The sequence below is a fragment of the Aotus nancymaae genome, unplaced genomic scaffold (assembly GCF_030222135.1).
Source record: "Aotus nancymaae isolate 86718 unplaced genomic scaffold, 86718_ANA_hifiasm-v0.15.2.pri h1tg000018l, whole genome shotgun sequence".
Classification (NCBI taxonomy): domain Eukaryota; kingdom Metazoa; phylum Chordata; class Mammalia; order Primates; family Aotidae; genus Aotus; species Aotus nancymaae.
Window position 1 is genome coordinate 19,027,622 of NW_026988430.1, and position 19,083 is coordinate 19,046,704.

The following is a 19,083-nucleotide window of genomic DNA, read 5'->3' on the forward strand; positions in this document are numbered from 1 at the left end:
CGTTATTTCCGAAAGGAACTTGGGGAACCAAGTCTCATATGATTATTTTACCATCTCATACTCCTCTTGAGCCCCAGCTTCCTTGAGAGGAAGGTTGGGGGATAGGTTTAGAGTTATTTTCGATAGACAAAACCAACCATCTTTGCTACGTGTCCTGCGTATCCCACACATTAATTCCAAAGCGATTACGCTAATGGCGCGAGGGGGCGGGTCAGTGGGTGTTGTTACGCTAGCAGCGTTAGTGCCGATGAGGTAGTGGCGTATCTTAGCGGCGGGGGGGCCGTCCTGTTATTCGGGGGCGGGGTTGGTGAATAGGGAAGTGGCGCAAATTCGTGGATCGCTCCGCTGAATCCGCCCGCCCGTCGCCGCTGTCGCCGCCGCCCCCCGTCCGGCCCCCCCGGGTTCCCTCAGCCCAGCCTGGTCCAACCCGGTTCCCGGGAGGATGAAGTTCGTGTACAAAGAAGAGCATCCGTTCGAGAAGCGCCGCTCTGAGGGCGAGAAGATCCGAAAGAAATACCCGGACCGGGTGCCGGTGAGGACAGTAGCCTGGGCCGAGGGCGCGGGACGCTTAGGCTGACGCCACAGCCTGGCCTTGGATTTGGGACGGGCAGCGCGGGGATCAGGCTGCTGGCTATGGCGGTGTTGGGAGCGAGCCTGAAACTGCTGTCCCTCGGACCGAGGATGAGAGGAGTGGGGTAGTGGTGGACACGGGGTAGAGAGGGATGTAGACAGGAGAGAGAAACCTTGGCATTTGTGAGTGGAGGCCTTAAGAGAGTTTGACAGCCTGAGCTTCAAGTGGTCATTCCCCCAGCTAGTTGAGGTTGCGAGATTGAAACATTAGTCGGCCCAGACAAGTCATCTCCATCTGATTAAGATAGTTGTTTATGGTGACGCCCTATTCGGGGGATGGATCCTGGATATTTAAATGAACTCCAGTCAGTGAGGTCAGGATCTCTGGGACTCAGGGCTGCACCGCGTGTGCAAAGACAGATGAGTCTGGGGTAGATTTAGGTACTAGGGTTATTGTTACTTGAGTTCTTAACAGGTGCAGCTGCGGGGCTGCATTCCTCTGCCTCCTCATTTTCATCTTCTCTTCATCAGGTGATAGTAGAAAAGGCTCCCAAAGCTCGGATAGGAGACCTGGACAAAAAGAAATACCTGGTGCCTTCTGATCTCACAGGTGGGAACCTGACCCAAGACCTAGGCTTGCTTCCTGTGGGTGGGAGTGCAGTCTCTGCAGGAGGAGGCTCCACCTAGCAGCTGTTCTTTTGAGGGCATTTATGACCTCTGTGACTTTCTCACACCTTGTATCTTTTGCAGTTGGTCAGTTCTACTTCTTGATCCGGAAGCGAATTCATCTCCGAGCTGAGGATGCCTTGTTTTTCTTTGTCAACAATGTCATTCCACCCACCAGTGCCACAATGGGTCAACTTTACCAGGTATGGTGACTGGGAAGTGGTGGAGGTTTTGGAGAGGAAACTTGGAAGAGCCTGAGCGGAAGAAAGTGTTGTTACATCAGTAGTTTTGGGCTAGCTTCTTGACTTGCCTTAAAATTTCATGATAGCAGTGGGTTAGGGGTTTGGACAGAACAGTAGGAGTAGAGAGAAGCGAAGAGAACAGTGAGCTAGAGGAACTGTCTGATCAGGACTCTTCCCAGTCCTCCTCCCCATTCCAGAGCAGCAGAAAACAGTTTAAGGTCTTTTTGCCCAGGACTGCAGAGATTATACTGCTTGTGCTAGTCCTTGGAGTCAGTGAAGGAGTCGGGCACTGGTTTGTGGTTCTAGAAGACTGTGTCTGGGTGGTGGTTGGTTGAAGTAAGTTAGGAGCCCAGTTGCTGAACAGTTTTCTGCTTTCATCTCAGGAACACCACGAAGAAGACTTCTTTCTGTACATTGCCTATAGTGACGAAAGTGTCTACGGTCTGTGAAGCTGCTACCCCTCAGCTGGAGGGGGGCTCTCATTCTACAAAGAGAGAGGTGGCCCCCCTTTCTTGACTTCCTCCTCCTTCAAGCTCAAATACCGCCTCCCTTATTCAGGACCGGCACTTCTTAATGTTTGAGGCTTTCTCTCCAGCCTCTCTTAGGAGGGGTAATGGTGGAGTTGGCATCTTGTACCTCTCCCTTCTCCTTTCTTCCCCTTTCTCTGCCCGCCTTTCCCATTCTGCTTTAGGCTCATGATTGTCAGTCTCTGTCACATCTAGTGATTGTTTTGGTTTCTGTTCCCTTTCTGACTGCCCAAGGGGCTCAGAACCCCAGCAATCCCTTCCTTTCACTACCTTCTTTTTTGGGGGTAGTTGGAAGGGACTGAAATTGTGGGGGGAAGGTAGGAGGCACATCAATAAAGAAGAAACCACCAAGCTGAACTGAATTTTGCCTTGTGTTGCTCCCCTCGTCCCCCTGTTTTTTAGTCTTTCCAAGGCGTCAGTGGGTTTCAGTGGTGGGGAAAGAAGAGTAATGGGTACAAGCTGGAGGGATATAAGTATATTTTGGTTTATTCTGTTCATGTTGAGCTTTTCCCTGTCTGCAAAGAGAGGGTGATTTTGTTGTAATGGAATGGCATACTGAGTATCATTTCATAAAACTTTAGGTTTATGACACATGTGAAACTAAATGTTAAATATGCTTATGTAAAAAATACTGTTTTTTTACTGTGGGTTCCTGTGGAGAAAGTTCGAAAGTACCTGCCTTAGGTGGACATTTATTAGAACATTTTAATTAAGATATTTTCATGTGTAGGAGCTGGTAAAACGGCTGTTCTCAGCTGCATGTCACTTGGCTAGAGTTTTGCAGGCGAGTGGGATCTGGAGGAGTGGAATCAGGGAGGAAGAAGACTGGGAGGAGGGAGCCATTATCGCCAGGAGTACTTCATCTCCCAGCGATCATTTCTCCCGCAGGCCGGAAGTGGGGCGGTCCCCCGGGGGAGAAAGAAGCTGCAGAACGAGGCAGTATGGTGGCCGAGAGTTCTAATCCCTTCTTCCTCTTCTTTCATCGTCCCGCCCAGCCTACATCTCCCACGGGTCTGTGCGCGCATTTCCGCTCTCCCCTCCGGCTCCCGGTCTCCCCGCCACTCCCCGGGGGAGGGGAGCGGCTTGGTGCGCCTGCGTCAGCCCGTGGCTTTCTGGGAATCAAAGTTCCGGAGGCTCATGCGGTCCCTTTCCCGCTGTCCCCGTACGGACTACAAAACCCTTGGTGCATTGCGCCTCGGCGCCGGCGGAGGGAGGAGGGAGAGAAGAGGAGGGAGGGAGGAGAGAGAAGGAGGAGGAGGGAGCAGGCGGCCGGCGGCGCGGGGGGAGGGGGCCCCGGTCCGGGAGTGCGGGAGGCAGTGGTGGAGGGAGGTGGCGGCAGCGGCTAGCGGACTCGAGTCTCAACCGGGCTGAGGCGGACACTTCTGTGGAGCGAAACAGTAGGACCACCGAGCAGTAGAGGCGGCACCGGGATCCCCGGCTCCGGGGAGGGGGGCGCCGGACCGGGAGGAGGGGAGGGGGCGATGCTGGAAGCCATGGCGGAGCCCAGCCCCGAAGGTGAGCTCTAGACCGGCACGGAGCGCTGAGCCGGCGGGGGGCGGGCGAGGAATCAATTGGCAAACTTGGAGGTCGAGCCCCGGAGCCCAGCGGGGGAGTTCGGGGAGGGGGTCGGGAGCCTGGCCCTGGAGGTGGGAGAGCGACGAGTTCAGAGACCTTGGAGAAAGAGGAGTGGGAGACTGCGCTAGGGGAGTTGGAGATCAAACGGTGTGGGGGTGCGGGGGATAGGAGCTGGAAACCCGGAGCCTCGGGGGTTAGGGGCCGAAAGGGCCACCGGCAGATTGGGGCCCTTGAACTGGGAGGTTGGAGGAATCCGGTGGCCGGAGAGTTGCTAAGGGAGGACATAGAAGAGGCTGAGTGAGGGGCCCGGTAGTTCGCCGAGGTGGGGTAGTTTGTAGCGGTGGTGCCGGAGCTCCGAGTAGTTGCCGCCGGAGAATGCCCGGTGATTGTCGGAGGGGAGGGCAGGTAGTTGTGGGGAGAAGAGGGGGTCTGGGTATTGTCTACGGCAGACGGACCTGTACAGGGGGGTAGTTGTGGAGCGAGCGAGCCAGGAAGCGAGGCGAACTGGGTAGTTGTAGGGGGTGGTGGGGCGGGGTGGGGGGGTTAAGACCGGCGACTTGCTTGGGGGGGTAGGTTTGGTCCGCGAGGGTTAGAGCCTGGGAGTTGCGGAGGGTGAGGGGGGCATCGGCGGCAGCAGCAGTGGCTGCTGTGGAGAGAGAGGGGGTAGCTGATTGGGGGGAAAGTGCTGGAGTTGAGGGGTCCGTAGCCTAGTGACTGGGTGGTGAGTACGGGGGCGGGGGGGGGGGGCGGCGGCCGGAGAGGGCTCGGGAACGGGGCGGGGGGCCCGGCGGGGAGCCCGAGGAGCTCGAGACGGGGAGGGGCCAAAGCCCCGGATGGGGGCGGAGGGACAGCGAAATTGTGGGGAGCGCGGTATGGGGGGGGCAGGTGGGGCCGCGTCCGGGTTAGAGCTCCCTGGTCTGTCCCGGCCGCGAAGGAGCGTTGGATACGTGTGCCTGTGTGTGTTTGGGATGGGGGTGAGGGGCGCGCCGGGCCGCGTGCTCGAGTAGAAGGGGCCAGAGGGCGGGGAGCGGTTCGGCGTGGTCATCCTGGACCCTCGGGGCCGGCGGGCGGCGTGTGCGGTCTCGGAGGGCCCTAGGCAGTGGAGCGCGGCTGGGTAGGAACTCGGGGCTCCGGGCGCGTGTGAAGGACGGGGGCGGCAGGCGGCGGCCAGGACGCGGCCCCGGGAGCCGTAAGGTGGGGTGGGGCGCTGAGGGATCCGAGTAGACTGGAGTCGAGAGAGACCGTGAGTTGGGGGGGCGGGGCGCCGGGCCTGCTGTTGGGGGAAGGGGAGCGCTATAGCGAGGCCTCAGAGGGCGCCGCGCCTAGGCTCCGCCCCTCGCGGGGCGGAAGGGGGAGCAGGGGCGGATCCAACACAGCTGGGGGCCTGCTGGCCTGGCAGAGGGACCTGGGAGAGAGCAGGGGGTTCACTTGGGAACCGCAGCGTTTAGAGGGGGAGTTTTACACAGACTGTTTCCTAGTGTCTTGACTCAGCTTTTATTGCTTTTTCAGATCCACCTCCGACCCTTAAGCCAGAGACTCAGGTGAGGTTTCCCCTACCTTTGTAGCCTAGTATCCCTGCCTGACAGCGCTCCCCCGCCCCCCTTTTCTAGACTGCTTACTTAGGTACTGTGTCTCTGGGAATACCCTTCTTAAACTGTGTGGCTTCCCATGTGATCCATGTCTTCTTCCTTTCAGCCACCAGAGAAACGGCGGAGAACAATTGAGGATTTCAACAAATTCTGCAGTTTTGTCTTGGCATATGCTGGTTACATCCCCCCTAGCAAAGAGGTAGGGACAGGAGAATTACTGACTTGAGGCTGGTGTGGTGGGACTGTAGAGCGCCTGTTGTTCAAGTAGAACTGTATTGCTTTTCTTGGAGGAGGGGCCCCTAGAAATTATGACTAGGAAGTTGGGAGACACTTAGGGCTGTGGTAGAAAAGCTGGTGTGCAGGGAGGTGATCTAGAGATACCTAACCTGGAGAGCAGTGAAAAGGGATTTGGAAGCACTGGTCAAGAGTTTGGAGGCACTGGTCAAGATTTTGGCATAGTCTTGAGGTGCTGTGAATGGAAGCTGTTGATGGATAAATTTTAGGGAAATGAAAATGGTAACAAATGAGGCTGTACAGAAATAGAGCTAAGGACACACGGCTCTGATGTGGGGGATACAGTATTCCAAAGGTCCTGGGCAGGGGCAGCGGTGAGGTAGCAGACTGGAGTGTGGCAGTAACATGAAAGTGGTCAAGAGGACATGCTGATGGGAATTGGGGTGGGGAGAAGGTTTTGGAGCACAGTGGGATTTAGTGGTTGGCGTAGGGCATTTTGGGGTAAATTGGGTCCCTGCTTTTTTTCAAGCTGGGTTTGTGGAGGGGCTGAGATGACACTAGCGTTCTGCTGACCCTGGTCTCTTTCCCCTTTTAAGGAAAGTGACTGGCCAGCCTCTGGCTCCAGCTCTCCATTGCGAGGAGAGAGTGCAGCAGACAGTGATGGCTGGGACTCAGCCCCCTCAGATCTTCGAACCATCCAGACTTTTGTTAAGAAAGCAAAGTCATCCAAGAGAAGGGCAGCCCAAGCAGGTCCCACCCAGCCAGGACCCCCAAGGTCCACTTTCTCTCGCCTGCAGGCCCCTGACAGTGCTACCTTACTTGAGAAGATGAAGCTCAAGGACTCTCTATTTGATCTGGATGGGCCCAAAGTGGCATCTCCTTTGTCCCCCACATCCCTGACACATACCTCCCGGCCCCCTGCTGCTCTTACCCCAGTGCCCCTTTCCCAGGGGGACCTCTCCCATCCTCCTCGAAAGAAGGACCGAAAGAACCGAAAGTTGGGGCCAGGAGCTGGGGCTGGCTTTGGGGTGCTTCGGAGGCCTCGGCCAACTCCTGGGGATGGGGAAAAGAGGTCTCGAATCAAGAAGAGCAAGAAGCGGAAGTTAAAAAAGGCAGAACGGGGGGATAGACTCCCACCTCCTGGGCCTCCTCAGGCACCCCCCAGTGATACAGACTCTGAAGAGGAGGAGGAGGAAGAGGAAGAGGAAGAAGAGGAAGAGATGGCAACAGTGGTAGGGGGTGAAGCCCCAGCCCCTGTGCTCCCAGCACCCCCAGAGGCTCCTAGGCCCCCTGCCACAGTGCACCCTGAAGGCGTCCCTCCTGACAGTGAAAGCAAGGAGGTGGGCAGCACTGAAACAAGCCAAGATGGAGATGCCAGCTCCAGTGAAGGCGAGATGCGGGTCATGGACGAGGACATCATGGTAGAATCAGGTGAGAGGTTTGGGCTGGGACGATGGGTTTGAGGGTGTTGTGAATCCAAAAACAGCTCTGGCAGAATACCAAACCTTTTTTTCCCCAGGTGATGACTCATGGGATCTCATCACATGTTACTGCCGAAAGCCCTTTGCAGGGAGGCCCATGATTGAGTGCAGCCTGTGTGGGACGTGGATCCACCTCTCCTGTGCTAAGATTAAGAAGACCAATGTCCCTGACTTCTTTTATTGCCAGAAATGCAAGGAACTGAGGCCAGAGGCCCGGCGGTTAGGGGGGCCTCCCAAATCTGGAGAGCCCTGACGTCGCCAACTCTAGGCTGGAACTTCCAAATGACAACTCGATTTGGGAACTGAGCCTCAGGGACCTCAGCCTATCCCTGGAGCTTGGATACTGTCCGCACTTCAAGGCAGGAATTCCCAAAGGAGACTTGTTTGAAAATGAATGTCTCACTTTCCTACCCTCTCCCTCCTCCCCACTCTGTGGATTTGAAATTGGACCCATTACAGTTGGGGGTGGGAGCCTGTCTGTCTCTCTAGACACAATCTCTGTCTCTTGGACCTGCCACCGTCATTTTCTGGGTCAGGATGGAATTGGGATGGAATGGGACAGTTGTCTATAAAACTCTAGTGTAAATATTAGCACTCCCCTCCCTCATCTTTTCTTCTATTTCACTCCCCATTTATTTTCTTCACCGGTTGTATTTTTAATTTTGAACTTCCCCTATTGGGCATGGCAGCTCAAAGGTGGAGTACTAGAGCCTGGCCAAGCGAGGAAGGAAAGCAGAAAGGTGACGATTCTTATTCACCTCTTTTGTTTTTAATAATATTGGCCGCTGTTTGTACAGACAGCCTGCGTGTTGTAAATAAAGCAGAGTGGGCTCTTTTGTGTTTATAGCCCTCACTGACTGTCCTGCTTGGGAGGGAGGCTTTAGAAGAGCTGGCTGAAGACTAGCTGGAGGTGGGGCTGAAAGAACCACCTCTCAAAGTCCAATCTGAAGATGGCATGGCACTGGGCCTTTCCCACCCCAAGATGCTCGAGTAAGCCACCTTAGAGCTTTCATTGTATTTGTTCCTCCCTACTGGAGTCTAGGAAGCTCCACAATCCCCACCTTCACTCCCTGCACGCACACTCCTGCGGGTCACAGTTGCTTCGCGTTCCCGCCTGGGTCGGGTAAAGCACGGTGGGAGCCGATTGTCTGCTTCCTGAGGGCAGAGGCCAGTTTAGCCAGAGTGCACGCAGGACCTCGCCTAGGGTAATCGTTTGGGGGCTGGGAAACCGTTGCTTAAGGCAGCGATCACGTGGCGGGGGCGCTAGGAGGAGTCCAGCGGTCACGTGACTGGCGGGGGTCACGTGACGGGACGGCTGAGGAACGCAGAGTGGGCGGGCTTGGGTCACGTGACATGAGGAGAGGTGGGCGGGATATCGCCGGCGATGGCGCGCGGCTACCGCTGAGACCGTGGCTTTGAGTCGCACCCCGCGGCCCGGCCCCCGCCGCCACCCTCGCCGACCCCCGCTTTCTTTCCTTTGCTTTTCTCCTGTACTAGGTCGGTCCTGTCCGCACTCGTGCGTCGGTTTGTGCGTGTGCGCAGGCGCGGCAGGGGCCATTTGCCCGGTTGGGTGGGCGGCAGAGCCCGGGAGCGCGCGGGCGAGACCATGGCGGGCAGTAGCACTGGGGGCGGTGGGGTTGGGGAGACGAAGGTGATTTACCACCTGGATGAAGAAGAGACTCCCTACCTTGTGAAGATCCCTGTCCCTGCCGAGCGCATCACCCTCGGCGATTTCAAGAGCGTTCTGCAGCGGCCCGCGGGCGCCAAGTACTTTTTCAAGTCTATGGATCAGGATTTTGGGTGAGCGCAAGGCCTACATAGGACCGACGGGGGCTTTGCTAGAGTGGATTGGGCGATGTGGAGGGGCACACATCTACTTTGGGCCACACTGGGATTTTCTGGTGGAGCAAATTGTACTATGCTGAGGTGGGTTGACTATGCCAGGATGGACAAGGTTATGCTTGGATAGATCGAGGCACACGGACAGACTAGGATATCCTAAACCAGATTAGAGAAGATTACGTTCTACTGGAATAGTTGGGGGCATACTGGTTTATTTTGGAGTATTCTAGACTGTACTGAGTAAATTGATCCATTGTCTGGTCGTTTAATACGTTCTCAGGAGTCCTGCATGTTGTCCACAGGTTATGTAGGGATATTGTGGAATCCCTTGATGTAGATAAGGCCATATTGGGTCAACTTAGGGCATTCTGGCGTATACTAGAGCAGACAGGATTTTTTGGGGGATATTCTAGTCTATACTGATGCAAAGAGTGCTCTATTGGGATGTTCTAGGCTGCCCTGGAGTAAAATATCGCGGAGAAACTTGGGCCATGGTCGGGCGCAGTGGCTCACGCCTGTAATCCACTTTGGGAGGCCAAGGCGGGCGGAACACGAGGTCAAGAGATCGAGAGCATCCTGGCTAACACGGTGAAACTCTGTCTCTGCTAAAAATAGAAAAAATTAGTCGGGCGTGGTGGCACTCGCCTGTAGTCCCAGCAACTCGGGAGGCTGAGAAAGGAGAATCGCTTGAACCCAGGAGGCAGAGGTTGCAGTGAGCCAAGATCGTGCTACTACACTCCAACCTGGGCGACAGAGGGAGACTCTGTCTCAAAAAAAAAGAAAAAAGAAAAAAAAAGAAGCTTGGGTTATTATGGACTCTACCGGGTTGTATTGATTAATCCTGGTTTCTCTTGGGACAAGACGTGGTTTGATCGGAGCACTCCGTATAAGGGCAGACAAGGCTGTCAGGGCCCATGCTAGTATAGGCAGCTGTATTAGGGTATTCTAGTCTATATTGGTGCAGACAGCTGCGTGTGGGGCATTGTAGGCTGTGCTGGAATAGATTGGGCTCCTAACGTAATTTGGGACATTCAGGGATATCTTGGACTAGATGGGCTTGTAAATAATGCAGAGAAAGCCCTTTAGTGTTTATAGTCTTTGGGACTGAGCCATCTGGGTCCTCAACCTCTGCTTTTTTGAAGGCAGGCTGGATTAAGTTGAGATAGTGTGGGTTTTAAAAGGTGGTTCTGGTGGTCTGCAATATACTCTTGGACAATTATTTAAATTTTGTCTTGATCTCATCTGTGACATGGAGAAAATCACAGAATGAAATGCTTAGATCAGGTGTGTGACAAACGGTAAATTCTTGGTGAATGGTAATTGTCATTATTAGTATTGAGGCTGACTGTAAAGTAGGTTATGGTGATACGGAATAACTTGTCTTGGTGGACTGAGCTATGCTGAGATTATGTTATATTGGGAAGAATCCTGCATTATGCTAAGACAGATTGGTAGTGACTGGGCTGTGTTGGCACATTGACAGCAAGTGGATTAAGTTGGCATATATCCTGGCTCCCATAACCATATTAGGCCAAAGGGTTAATCAGACAAGGTGTTTTAATTTGGGGGCAAGGGTGTGTGTGGAAAGAGAGGAACAACTAGGGCAGAGTCTGATGATTTATACTTTGATTCATTTAGCCAACAGTATTTGTTAATGCCTAAGTGTCACTGTGTGCTGTGTGGCTAGGACATGGTGTTGACCAGAGTGAGTGTTAATGATTTGATGTTGTGGTCAAGAAGGGTCAAGTCTAGTCCACCACAGGGAACCTATTGGAGAGATGACTGCAAGGCCGGGCCTTGGGATCTGTCAGTCTGAGCAGATTGCTTCGTGCAGAATTTTGTGCCAAATGAGGCACAGGGGAATGGGAAGCTTAGCTTGCCCTCTCCTTGGGAACTTTCAGTCTAATGAGGAGCTTCCATTGCTTGATCTAATGGGTTTTTTGTGATGGAGTTTCGCTCTGTCTCGCAGGCTTGAGTGCAGTGGAGTGATCTCGGCTCACTGCCACCTCTGCCTCCCAGCTTCCAGCAATTCTTCTGCCTCAGCCTCTCGAGTATCTGTGATTACAGGTGTGCGTCAGCATGCCCAGCTAATTTTTGTATTTATATATATATTTTTTTCTTTTTTTTTTTTTAAAAGATGGGGTTTAACCATGTTGGCCAGGCTGGTCTCGAACTCCTGCCTTCAAGTCATCTGCCTGCCTTGGCCTCCCAAAGTGCTGGGATTACAGGCAAGCCACCGCACCTGGCAATTTTGAATTTTTAGTGGAGAAAGGGTTTCAGCATGTTGGCCAGGCTGGTCTTGAACTCCTGACCTCAGGTAATTCGCCCACCTTGGCCTCCCAAAGTGCTGGGATTATAGGCGTGAGCCATAATGCCTGACCTCTAATGGGTGTTTTTACCAAAGGACAGTCCTCTAGAAGTAAATTAGAAAAAACTAAAGGAGGGCTGGGTGCGGTGGCTCACGCCTGTAACCCCAGCACTTTGGGAGGCCGAGGCGGGGGGATCACCTGCAGTTCGGAGTTCGAGACCAGCCTGACCAATATGGTGAAACCCTGTCTCTTACAAAAAAAAAAAAAAAAGAAAAGAAAAAATCTAAAGGAAAGTATAAGAGGAGAGACTTAGATGAGGACTGAAGACTTTTTTTGGATTTTTTTTTTTTTGAGATGGAGTCTTGCTCTTTTGCCTAGGTTGGAGCGTAGTAGCACAGTCTTGGCTCACTGTAGCCTCTGCCTCCTGGGTTCAAGTGATTCTCCTGCCTCTGCCTTCCCAGTAGCTGGGATTACAGGCACATGCCACCACATCTGGCTAATTTTTGTATTTTTAGTAGAGATGTGGTTTCACCGTGTTAGTCAGGATGGTCTTTATCTTCAGACCTTCACGATCCTCCTGCCTCGGCCTCCCAAAGTGTTGGGATTATAGGTGTGAGCCACCATGCCCAGCCAGGTGTTTTTTCTCTTTGTTTTCCCCCACCGCCGAGACGGAGTTTCACTCTTGTTGCCCAGGCTGGAGTGCAGTGGCGTGATCTTGGCTCACTGCAGCTTCTGCCTCCCAGGTTCAAGTGATTCTCCTGCCTTAGGCTCCAGAGTAGCCGAGGTAGGCGTGTGTTACCCTGCCCAGTTAATTTTTATATTTTTAGTAAAGATGGGGTTTCGCTGTGTTGGCCAGGCTGATCTCAAACTCCTGACCTCATGATCTGCCTGCATCTGCCTCCCAAAGTGCTGGGATTACAGGCGTGAGCCCCTGCACCCACCCTGGGTTTTTTTTGAAACGAAGACTCAAAAGGCCGGGCACGGTGGCTCAAGCCTGTAATCCCAGCAGTTTAGGAGGCCGAGGCGGGTGGATCACGAGGTCAAGAGATCAAGACCATCCTGGTCAACACGGTGAAACCCCGTCTCTACTAAAAATACAAAAAATTAGCTGGGCACGGTGGCGCGTGCCTGTAATCCCAGCTACTCAGGAGGCTGAGGCAGGAGAACTGCCTGAACCCAGGAGGCGGAGGTTGCGGTGAGCCGAGATCGCGCCATTGCACTCCAGCCTGGGTAACAAGAGCGAAACTCTGTCTCAAAAAAAAAAAAGAAACGGAGTCTCAGCTGCCCAGGCTGTAGTGCAGTGGTGCGATCTTAGCTCACTGCAACCACCATCTACCAGGTTCAAGCGATTTTCCCATCTCAGCTTTCCAAGTAGCTGGGATTATAGGCACCTGCCATCATACCCGTCTAATTTTTGTATTTTAGTAGAGATGGGGTTTCCCCATGTTGGCCAGGGTGGTCTTGAACTCCTGACCTCAGATGATCCACCAGCCTCAGCCTCCCAAAGAGCTGGGATTATAGGCGTGAGCCACCGTGCCTGGCCTTGTAGGAAGGTTTGTAAGGAACAGGATGGGCTTGAGAGGAGGCTACTAGCTAGCTAAGCTTCTAAGTTGGATAGATGTCTTAGGCAGCTGTATCAGCATGGGGGATTGCCTTTGAAATTGCATTGAGAGGTTTGAATCAGACTCAAGGAGGTCTTTTGGAGCAGTACTGTGCCCATGAGGGTGGGTTAGAGAGAGGAGAAATAAGGAAAGGAGATTGAGTTTGGAGATTTCTTAGGTGTCAGAGTGAGTTATTTCCATCTAAGAGAAGGCCTGAACAGGGAAGGAGACAGGCAATATCCTGGAGCCAGGTGAAGATTGGAAGAAACTTTGAGTGGGGGTGGGGGTGGGGATGGCTGGTCCAGCTCACTAACCTCTACACTGTCTCTTGGCAGGGTGGTGAAGGAAGAAATTTCAGATGACAACGCCCGCCTCCCCTGCTTCAATGGAAGGGTGGTATCCTGGGTAAGAGTTTGTGACGCCTAGGGCCAGGTCCCCTCAGCATTGCCAGGCTCCTCCAAGCCTCAGTCTGTTTCTGTAGCCCTCCCCGAGGCCAGGTGTTAGTGGCCCTGCCTTTTTTTTTTTTTTTTGAGATGGAGTCTTGCTAGATCGCCCAGGCTGGAGTACAGTGGTGCAGTCTCAGCTCACTGCAACCTCCGCCTCCTGAGTTCAAGCAGTTCTCTGCCTTAGCCTCCTGATTAGCTGGGATTACAGGCGTCTACCAGCAGGCCCAGCTAATTTTTTGTGTTTTTAGTAGAGACAGAGTTTCAAGCCTGACCATATTGGTCAGGCTGGTCTTGAACTCCTGACCTTGTGATCCACCCACCTCAGTCTCCCAAAGTGCTGGGATTATAGGTGTGAGCCACGGCACCCAGCTGGCCCTGGTTCTTTACCTCCTGTCTGATTGGAGAGCCAGCGAGAGGCCCTCAGCTTTCTCCTTTTGGAGTCTCTAATACTTGCTAGGTTTTTTTGCTCTTCTTCAGCTCTCTGAGACCCTTTCTAATTCTTTGACTTACTGCCATCTGTTCCATCCCCACTCCCAGGTGAGCCACTGTTTATCATTTGCACCCTTCTAGCTGGTGTCTTCAGATAATCCCCAGCCCGAGATGTCTCCTCCAGCCCATGAGCCGCGGACAGAACTGGCGCCTCCGGCCCCACCTTTACCGGCTTTGCCACCTGAGAGGACCAGTGGCATTGGGGACTCGAGGCCTCCATCCTTCCAGTGAGTCCTTCGGATCCTTGACTGCAGGGGAGGGACATGAGGAGGGAATCCAGGCCTTTTGGTAGGAGGTGCCTGGGATCCGGAGACCTGATCTCCTGATGTGGATTGGAAACCATCTCTGCCTGTCCAGCCCTAATGTGTCCAGCAGCCACGAGAATCTGGAGCCTGAGACAGAAACCGAGTCAGTAGTATCACTGAGGCGGGAGCGGCCTCGAAGGAGAGACAGCAGTGAGCATGGCGGTGAGGGGCAGGCCTCGAGATGGGGAAGGGCTGGGCCAGACCCCAGGCTTGGTGGGGTGAGCAGAGGGAAGCTTGGTTGTTCCTGAGCTTCCTATCCATATGCAGCTGGGGGCCACAGGACCGGTGGCTCCTCAAGGCTGGAGCGCCACCTGGCTGGATATGAGAGCTCCTCTACCCTCATGACCAGCGAGCTGGAGAGTACCAGCCTGGGGGACTCGGATGAGGAGGATACCATGAGCAGGTGTGGTTCTGCAGCTCTCCCCAGTGCGCCCAGCCCTGGCTTTCCTCCTCTGGTCAGTCCTCTTGTTCTTTCTCTTGGTCCCATGACCACTTTGGCTTATGTTTGCTCTCCTCCCAACCTCCTGACAGGTTCAGCAGCTCCACGGAGCAGAGCAGTGCCTCCCGCCTCCTGAAGCGCCACCGGCGGCGGAGGAAACAGCGGCCACCCCGCCTGGAGAGGGTGAGGGGGTTCCCATGGGAATACTCGTGCTGGGAGAAGGTGGGGCATGGGCCTTGGTTTGGGTGGTGCCGGGACACCAGCAGAGCCCCAGGGTGTAGCCTGGGTTATTGAAGAGCACTCTAGCTCCTTCTTTTCCCACCACAGACCTCATCCTTCAGCAGTGTCACGGATTCCACTATGTCTCTGAATATCATCACAGTCACACTGAACATGGGTATGGGGAAAGCCTGTGGCGAGGGCGTGGGGAGGGCCTGGTCTCTCTGGGACTTGCTACTGGGGCCTCCTCCCCTCACACGACCTCTCTCCACAGAGAAGTACAACTTCCTGGGCATCTCCATCGTGGGCCAAAGCAATGAGCGGGGAGATGGAGGCATCTACATTGGTTCCATCATGAAGGGTGGGGCCGTGGCAGCTGACGGGCGCATTGAGCCAGGGGACATGCTTTTGCAGGTGTGCTGGGGCAGGACCATTGAGCTGCCCTGTGTGGGGGCCCTCAGCCTCTCCCACCTGGCCTCTGACCCCCTTCCCCTTGCTTCCAGGTGAATGACATGAACTTTGAGAACATGAGCAATGATGACGCCGTGCGGGTGTTGAGGGACATCGTGCACAAGCCTGGGTGAGTTGCTGAGCAGGCTGCAGGTCCTCAGTCTTTTTTTTTTTCCCCTTTAACTTTTTGTTTTGCAATTTTAATAAGTGTTGAGACAATCGGGCCTAGTAGCTCACCCCTGCAATCCCAGTACTTTGGGAGGCTGAGGTGGGTGGATCACCTGAGGTCAGGAATTTAAGACCAGCCTGGCCAACATGGTGAAACCCCAACTCCACTGAAAATAGAAAAATGGCCAGGTGCAGTGGCTCGCACTTGTAATCCCAGCACTTTGGAAGGCCGAGGCGGGCGGGTCACCTGAGGTCAGGAGTTCGAGAGCAACCTGACCAACATAGAGAAACCCTGTCTCTTCTAAAAAATGTAAAATTACTTGGGTGTGGTGGCACATGCCTGTAATCCCAGCTACTCGGGGGGGCTGAAGCAGAAGAATCGCTTGAACCTGGGAGGCGGAGGTTGCAGTGAGCCAAGATTGCACCATTGTACTCCAGCCTGGGCGACAGGAGCGAAAACTCCCATCTCAAAAAATATATATAATAGCTGGGTATAGTGGTGCTCCCCTGTAGTCCCAGCTAGTGGGGAGTGAGACAGGAGAATTACTTGAACTCTGGGGCGGGGGCAGAGGTTGCTGTGGACTGAGATCATGCCACTGCACTTTAGCATGGGCAACAGAGCAAGACTGTTTCAAAAAGAAAAAGCGGGGGTAAGACATAACACTCAAAGCACATGAAACAATTTTGTGATGTAGCAAATAATACTAGAGTGAATACTCATGTCACCACCACGTAGACCATCAAATAGAGATTGCTGACACCCTAGATCCCCCTCCACAGACGCCCCTTCCTGCTCCCCAATGCCTCACCCGCCGGGGGTAGTCACTGCTGACTTCCTGGGTCATCACCACGACAAAGAAAAACTTTGCTTCCCTCCATAGTTACCACCCTTGCATGTATCCTTGAACAGCGCGGTTTTGTTTTACCTGTCTTTGGACTTTCTGTGAATGGAATTGTACAGCGTGTACTCTCTCGTCTCACTTGGCAGTATGTTTTTAAGAGTTTCCATGTTGATGAGTCATCCACATTGTGGTGCCTTCCACCCTCACCTTCCCTAGCCCAGCTGAGACATGTTGGCTTCTTCCCGTCTTTGTGTCTCTTAATTCATCCTTGCTTCAGCTCCCCCACCCCAGGCCTCTTCTTCCCCTGTGCCCTTGACTGGCCTTCTCTTCCCCATAGCCCCATCGTGCTGACTGTGGCCAAGTGCTGGGATCCCTCTCCTCAGGCCTACTTCACCCTCCCCCGAAGTGAGTGACACTCAGAGAGGGGCCTGAAGTTGGTGGTGGGGGCGGCCCAGAAGGCTAGGGCTGGCCTCTGGTCATGGGGAATGGTTGGAGGAGGGTCCAGGCAGAGGTGGAACAGGAGGCTGAGTCAGGGAGGGACTGGGCTGGCTTTTGGGGACTGAGAAAGGGTCATTTTGGTACCATCTTTGTCCCAGATGAGCCCATCCAGCCAATTGACCCTGCTGCCTGGGTGTCCCACTCTGCGGCTCTGACTGGCACCTTCCCAGCCTACCCAGGCTCCTCCTCCATGAGCACCATTACATCGGGATCCTCTTTGCCTGATGGTGAGCTGCCAGCCCACCTCATTTCACCCTCCTGCCAGAGGGCTGCCCTGAAGTGGTGTGACCCATGGCCCTTGTGGAAGTGACCCTGCCTCTTGATGCCCCATTGTCTCCTCTGCCAGGCTGTGAGGGCCGGGGTCTCTCCATCCACACAGACATGGCATCGGTCACTAAGGCCATGGCAGCTCCAGAGTCTGGGCTGGAAGTCCGGGACCGCATGTGGCTCAAGATCACCATCCCTAATGCCTTTCTGGGTATGGCTGGATCCTGGGCAGGTGGCTGGAGAAGGGGAGGAGGAGGTGACCGAAGCTGGGAACAGCACAGGCAGAGGTGAGAGCAGGAGTTGGAAGGAGAACCTGAGGCCTTTTTCCACTGTGGGTGCCCCCAGGCTCAGATGTGGTTGACTGGCTCTACCATCATGTGGAGGGCTTTCCAGAGCGGCGAGAGGCCCGAAAATACGCCAGTGGGCTGCTCAAAGCTGGCCTGATCCGACACACCGTCAACAAGATCACCTTCTCTGAGCAGTGCTATTACGTCTTTGGAGACCTCAGTGGTGGCTGTGAGAGCTGTGAGTCCCCCTGCCCCGACTCTGGGAGTGTGGCTCTGCCTGCCTTGTTCTGCCTCTCCAACCCTAGACCTAGCCCAGAAACCACAGCCAGGGCCACCATGGATGGTTGAGCAGCATGTGTCCCGAACTAGGTCCTGCACTGGCCGAGGATGGGGGCTGACGTCCACCCATGTGCTGCTGGACAAACCACGCCAGGTGCAGGACTGTCCACTGGGGGAAGGTGCACCTCTTTCTGAGTCCCGCAGAGGCATGGGCTAGTGGTGGCCCTGGCTGTGCCCCTGCCATCATGGCAGAAGTAGATGGGAGTTTCCTGTCAGGCCCTTGTGAACCCGGTTTGAGCCCCATCGTGGGTGGGTCTGGGAGAACTGTTCCCAGTTCCTCTCATTCAGTCTTAGAGCCCTAGCCTCTTTGAAGCAGGGATTTCTTACTCTCTTCCCTTGCTTTCCAGACCTAGTTAACCTATCTCTCAATGACAACGATGGCTCCAGTGGGGCTTCAGACCAGGACACCCTGGCCCCTCTGCCTGGGGCCACCCCCTGGCCCCTGCTACCCACTTTCTCCTACCAGTACCCGGCCCCACACCCCTACAGCCCGCAGCCCCCACCCTACCATGAGCTTTCGTCTTATACTTATGGTGGGGGCAGTGCCAGCAGCCAGCACAGTGAGGGTAAGTCACCCCCAGATACCCGATAAGCCAGATCTGAGGGCGGATCAGAGGGGAGCCAGGGAGGATCCTGGGTGAGGACTTAGTTGCCCCTCCCCTTCCTCCACAGGCAGCCGGAGCAGTGGGTCGACACGAAGTGATGGGGGGGCAGGGCGCACGGGGAGGCCTGAGGAGCGGGCCCCCGAGTCCAAGTCCGGCAGTGGCAGTGAGTCCGAGCCCTCCAGCCGAGGGGGCAGCCTTCGGCGGGGTGGGGAACCAAGTGGGACTGGCGATGGGGGCCCTCCTCCCTCCAGAGGCTCAACTGGGGGTGCCCCTAATCTCCGAGCCCACCCAGGGCTCCATCCCTATGGACCACCCCCTGGCATGGCCCTCCCCTACAACCCCATGATGGTGGTCATGATGCCCCCACCCCCACCTCCAGTCCCTCCAGCAGTGCAGCCTCCGGGGGCCCCTCCAGTCAGAGACCTGGGCTCTGTGCCCCCAGAACTGACAGCCAGCCGCCAAAGCTTCCACATGGCCATGGGCAATCCCAGCGAGTTCTTTGTGGATGTTATGTAGCCCGCTGTGGGCCAGGCTGGGCCTGGTGCTCCTGGTGTGACGGGATGTCTGGGCCATCATGTGCTTGCTCTCACAGTGCCTGGGCTCAGCCTGCCGGCTGCTGCCAGACAGGAGATTGTGGCCACTGTGACTCTCACCAGCAGTGCCTGGTTCCTCCCCCTTCCCTCAGGGGTAAATAAGGGACCTTTGATTATTTTTATCTTTGTTTTTTTATAAGCCTTTTTGGGGGTTAAAATAGAGTTTCTTACACTTTTGGGACTATTTTTTTAATAGGCATTTCCTCTTTTGTATGAAGAATCCCCATCTGTTGGGCCCCTTGTTCTAACCCCAGAATGTGACCTCCTCCTCCAGTTACCCACAGCCCTGCCCTGTGCAGGGTTGGGGGTGGTCAGTGGTACCCTGGGGTTAGGCCCATAGACAGACAGCAGCCCGAGGAAGCTGGGAGATTTGGGCCGTGTAGCTGCCTTTGTTACTCTATTTATTTTAGTCACTTGTATAAAACACCAAATAAAGCAATAGAGGCAAACTCCCCACACCTCTGGCTCCTTTCTTTGGGAGGGAGGCAGGCAGCGGAGGG

The 19,083-nt window shown here is 54.7% G+C and overlaps 3 protein-coding genes across 4 annotated transcripts; all 3 read left to right on the forward strand.

Annotated features, from left to right (window-relative positions):
• Positions 1 to 323: 323 nt before the first annotated feature.
• GABARAP (GABA type A receptor-associated protein) lies at positions 324 to 2,362 on the forward strand. The gene is made up of 4 exons (XM_012457447.3): positions 324 to 532; positions 1,102 to 1,180; positions 1,321 to 1,439; positions 1,862 to 2,362. The coding sequence occupies exons 1-4, from the start codon at positions 443 to 445 to the stop codon at positions 1,925 to 1,927; spliced, it is 354 nt and encodes a 117-aa protein (XP_012312870.1). The 5' UTR covers positions 324 to 442; the 3' UTR covers positions 1,928 to 2,362.
• A 769-nt stretch (positions 2,363 to 3,131) lies between these two features.
• On the forward strand, positions 3,132 to 7,730 carry PHF23 (PHD finger protein 23). Of its 2 annotated transcripts, none has more exons than XM_012457444.3 (5): positions 3,132 to 3,188; positions 5,090 to 5,121; positions 5,276 to 5,368; positions 6,000 to 6,834; positions 6,923 to 7,730. In XM_012457444.3, exons 1-5 carry the CDS (start codon positions 3,143 to 3,145, stop codon positions 7,135 to 7,137), a joined length of 1,221 nt encoding a protein of 406 aa, XP_012312867.2. In that variant the 5' UTR covers positions 3,132 to 3,142; the 3' UTR covers positions 7,138 to 7,730. The 2 variants fall into 2 exon arrangements, with proteins under 2 accessions (XP_012312867.2, XP_012312868.2); XM_012457445.3 differs by lacking the exon at positions 3,132 to 3,188 and adding an exon at positions 3,308 to 3,520.
• Positions 7,731 to 8,259: 529 nt separating this feature from the next.
• DVL2 (dishevelled segment polarity protein 2) lies at positions 8,260 to 19,039 on the forward strand. The gene is made up of 15 exons (XM_012457438.2): positions 8,260 to 8,684; positions 12,972 to 13,041; positions 13,653 to 13,798; positions 13,929 to 14,038; positions 14,144 to 14,279; positions 14,408 to 14,498; positions 14,643 to 14,712; positions 14,809 to 14,948; positions 15,038 to 15,114; positions 16,332 to 16,399; positions 16,591 to 16,719; positions 16,839 to 16,970; positions 17,105 to 17,284; positions 17,733 to 17,951; positions 18,058 to 19,039. Exons 1-15 carry the CDS (start codon positions 8,491 to 8,493, stop codon positions 18,504 to 18,506), a joined length of 2,211 nt encoding a protein of 736 aa, XP_012312861.1. The 5' UTR covers positions 8,260 to 8,490; the 3' UTR covers positions 18,507 to 19,039.
• The last annotated feature ends 44 nt before the right edge of the window (positions 19,040 to 19,083 follow it).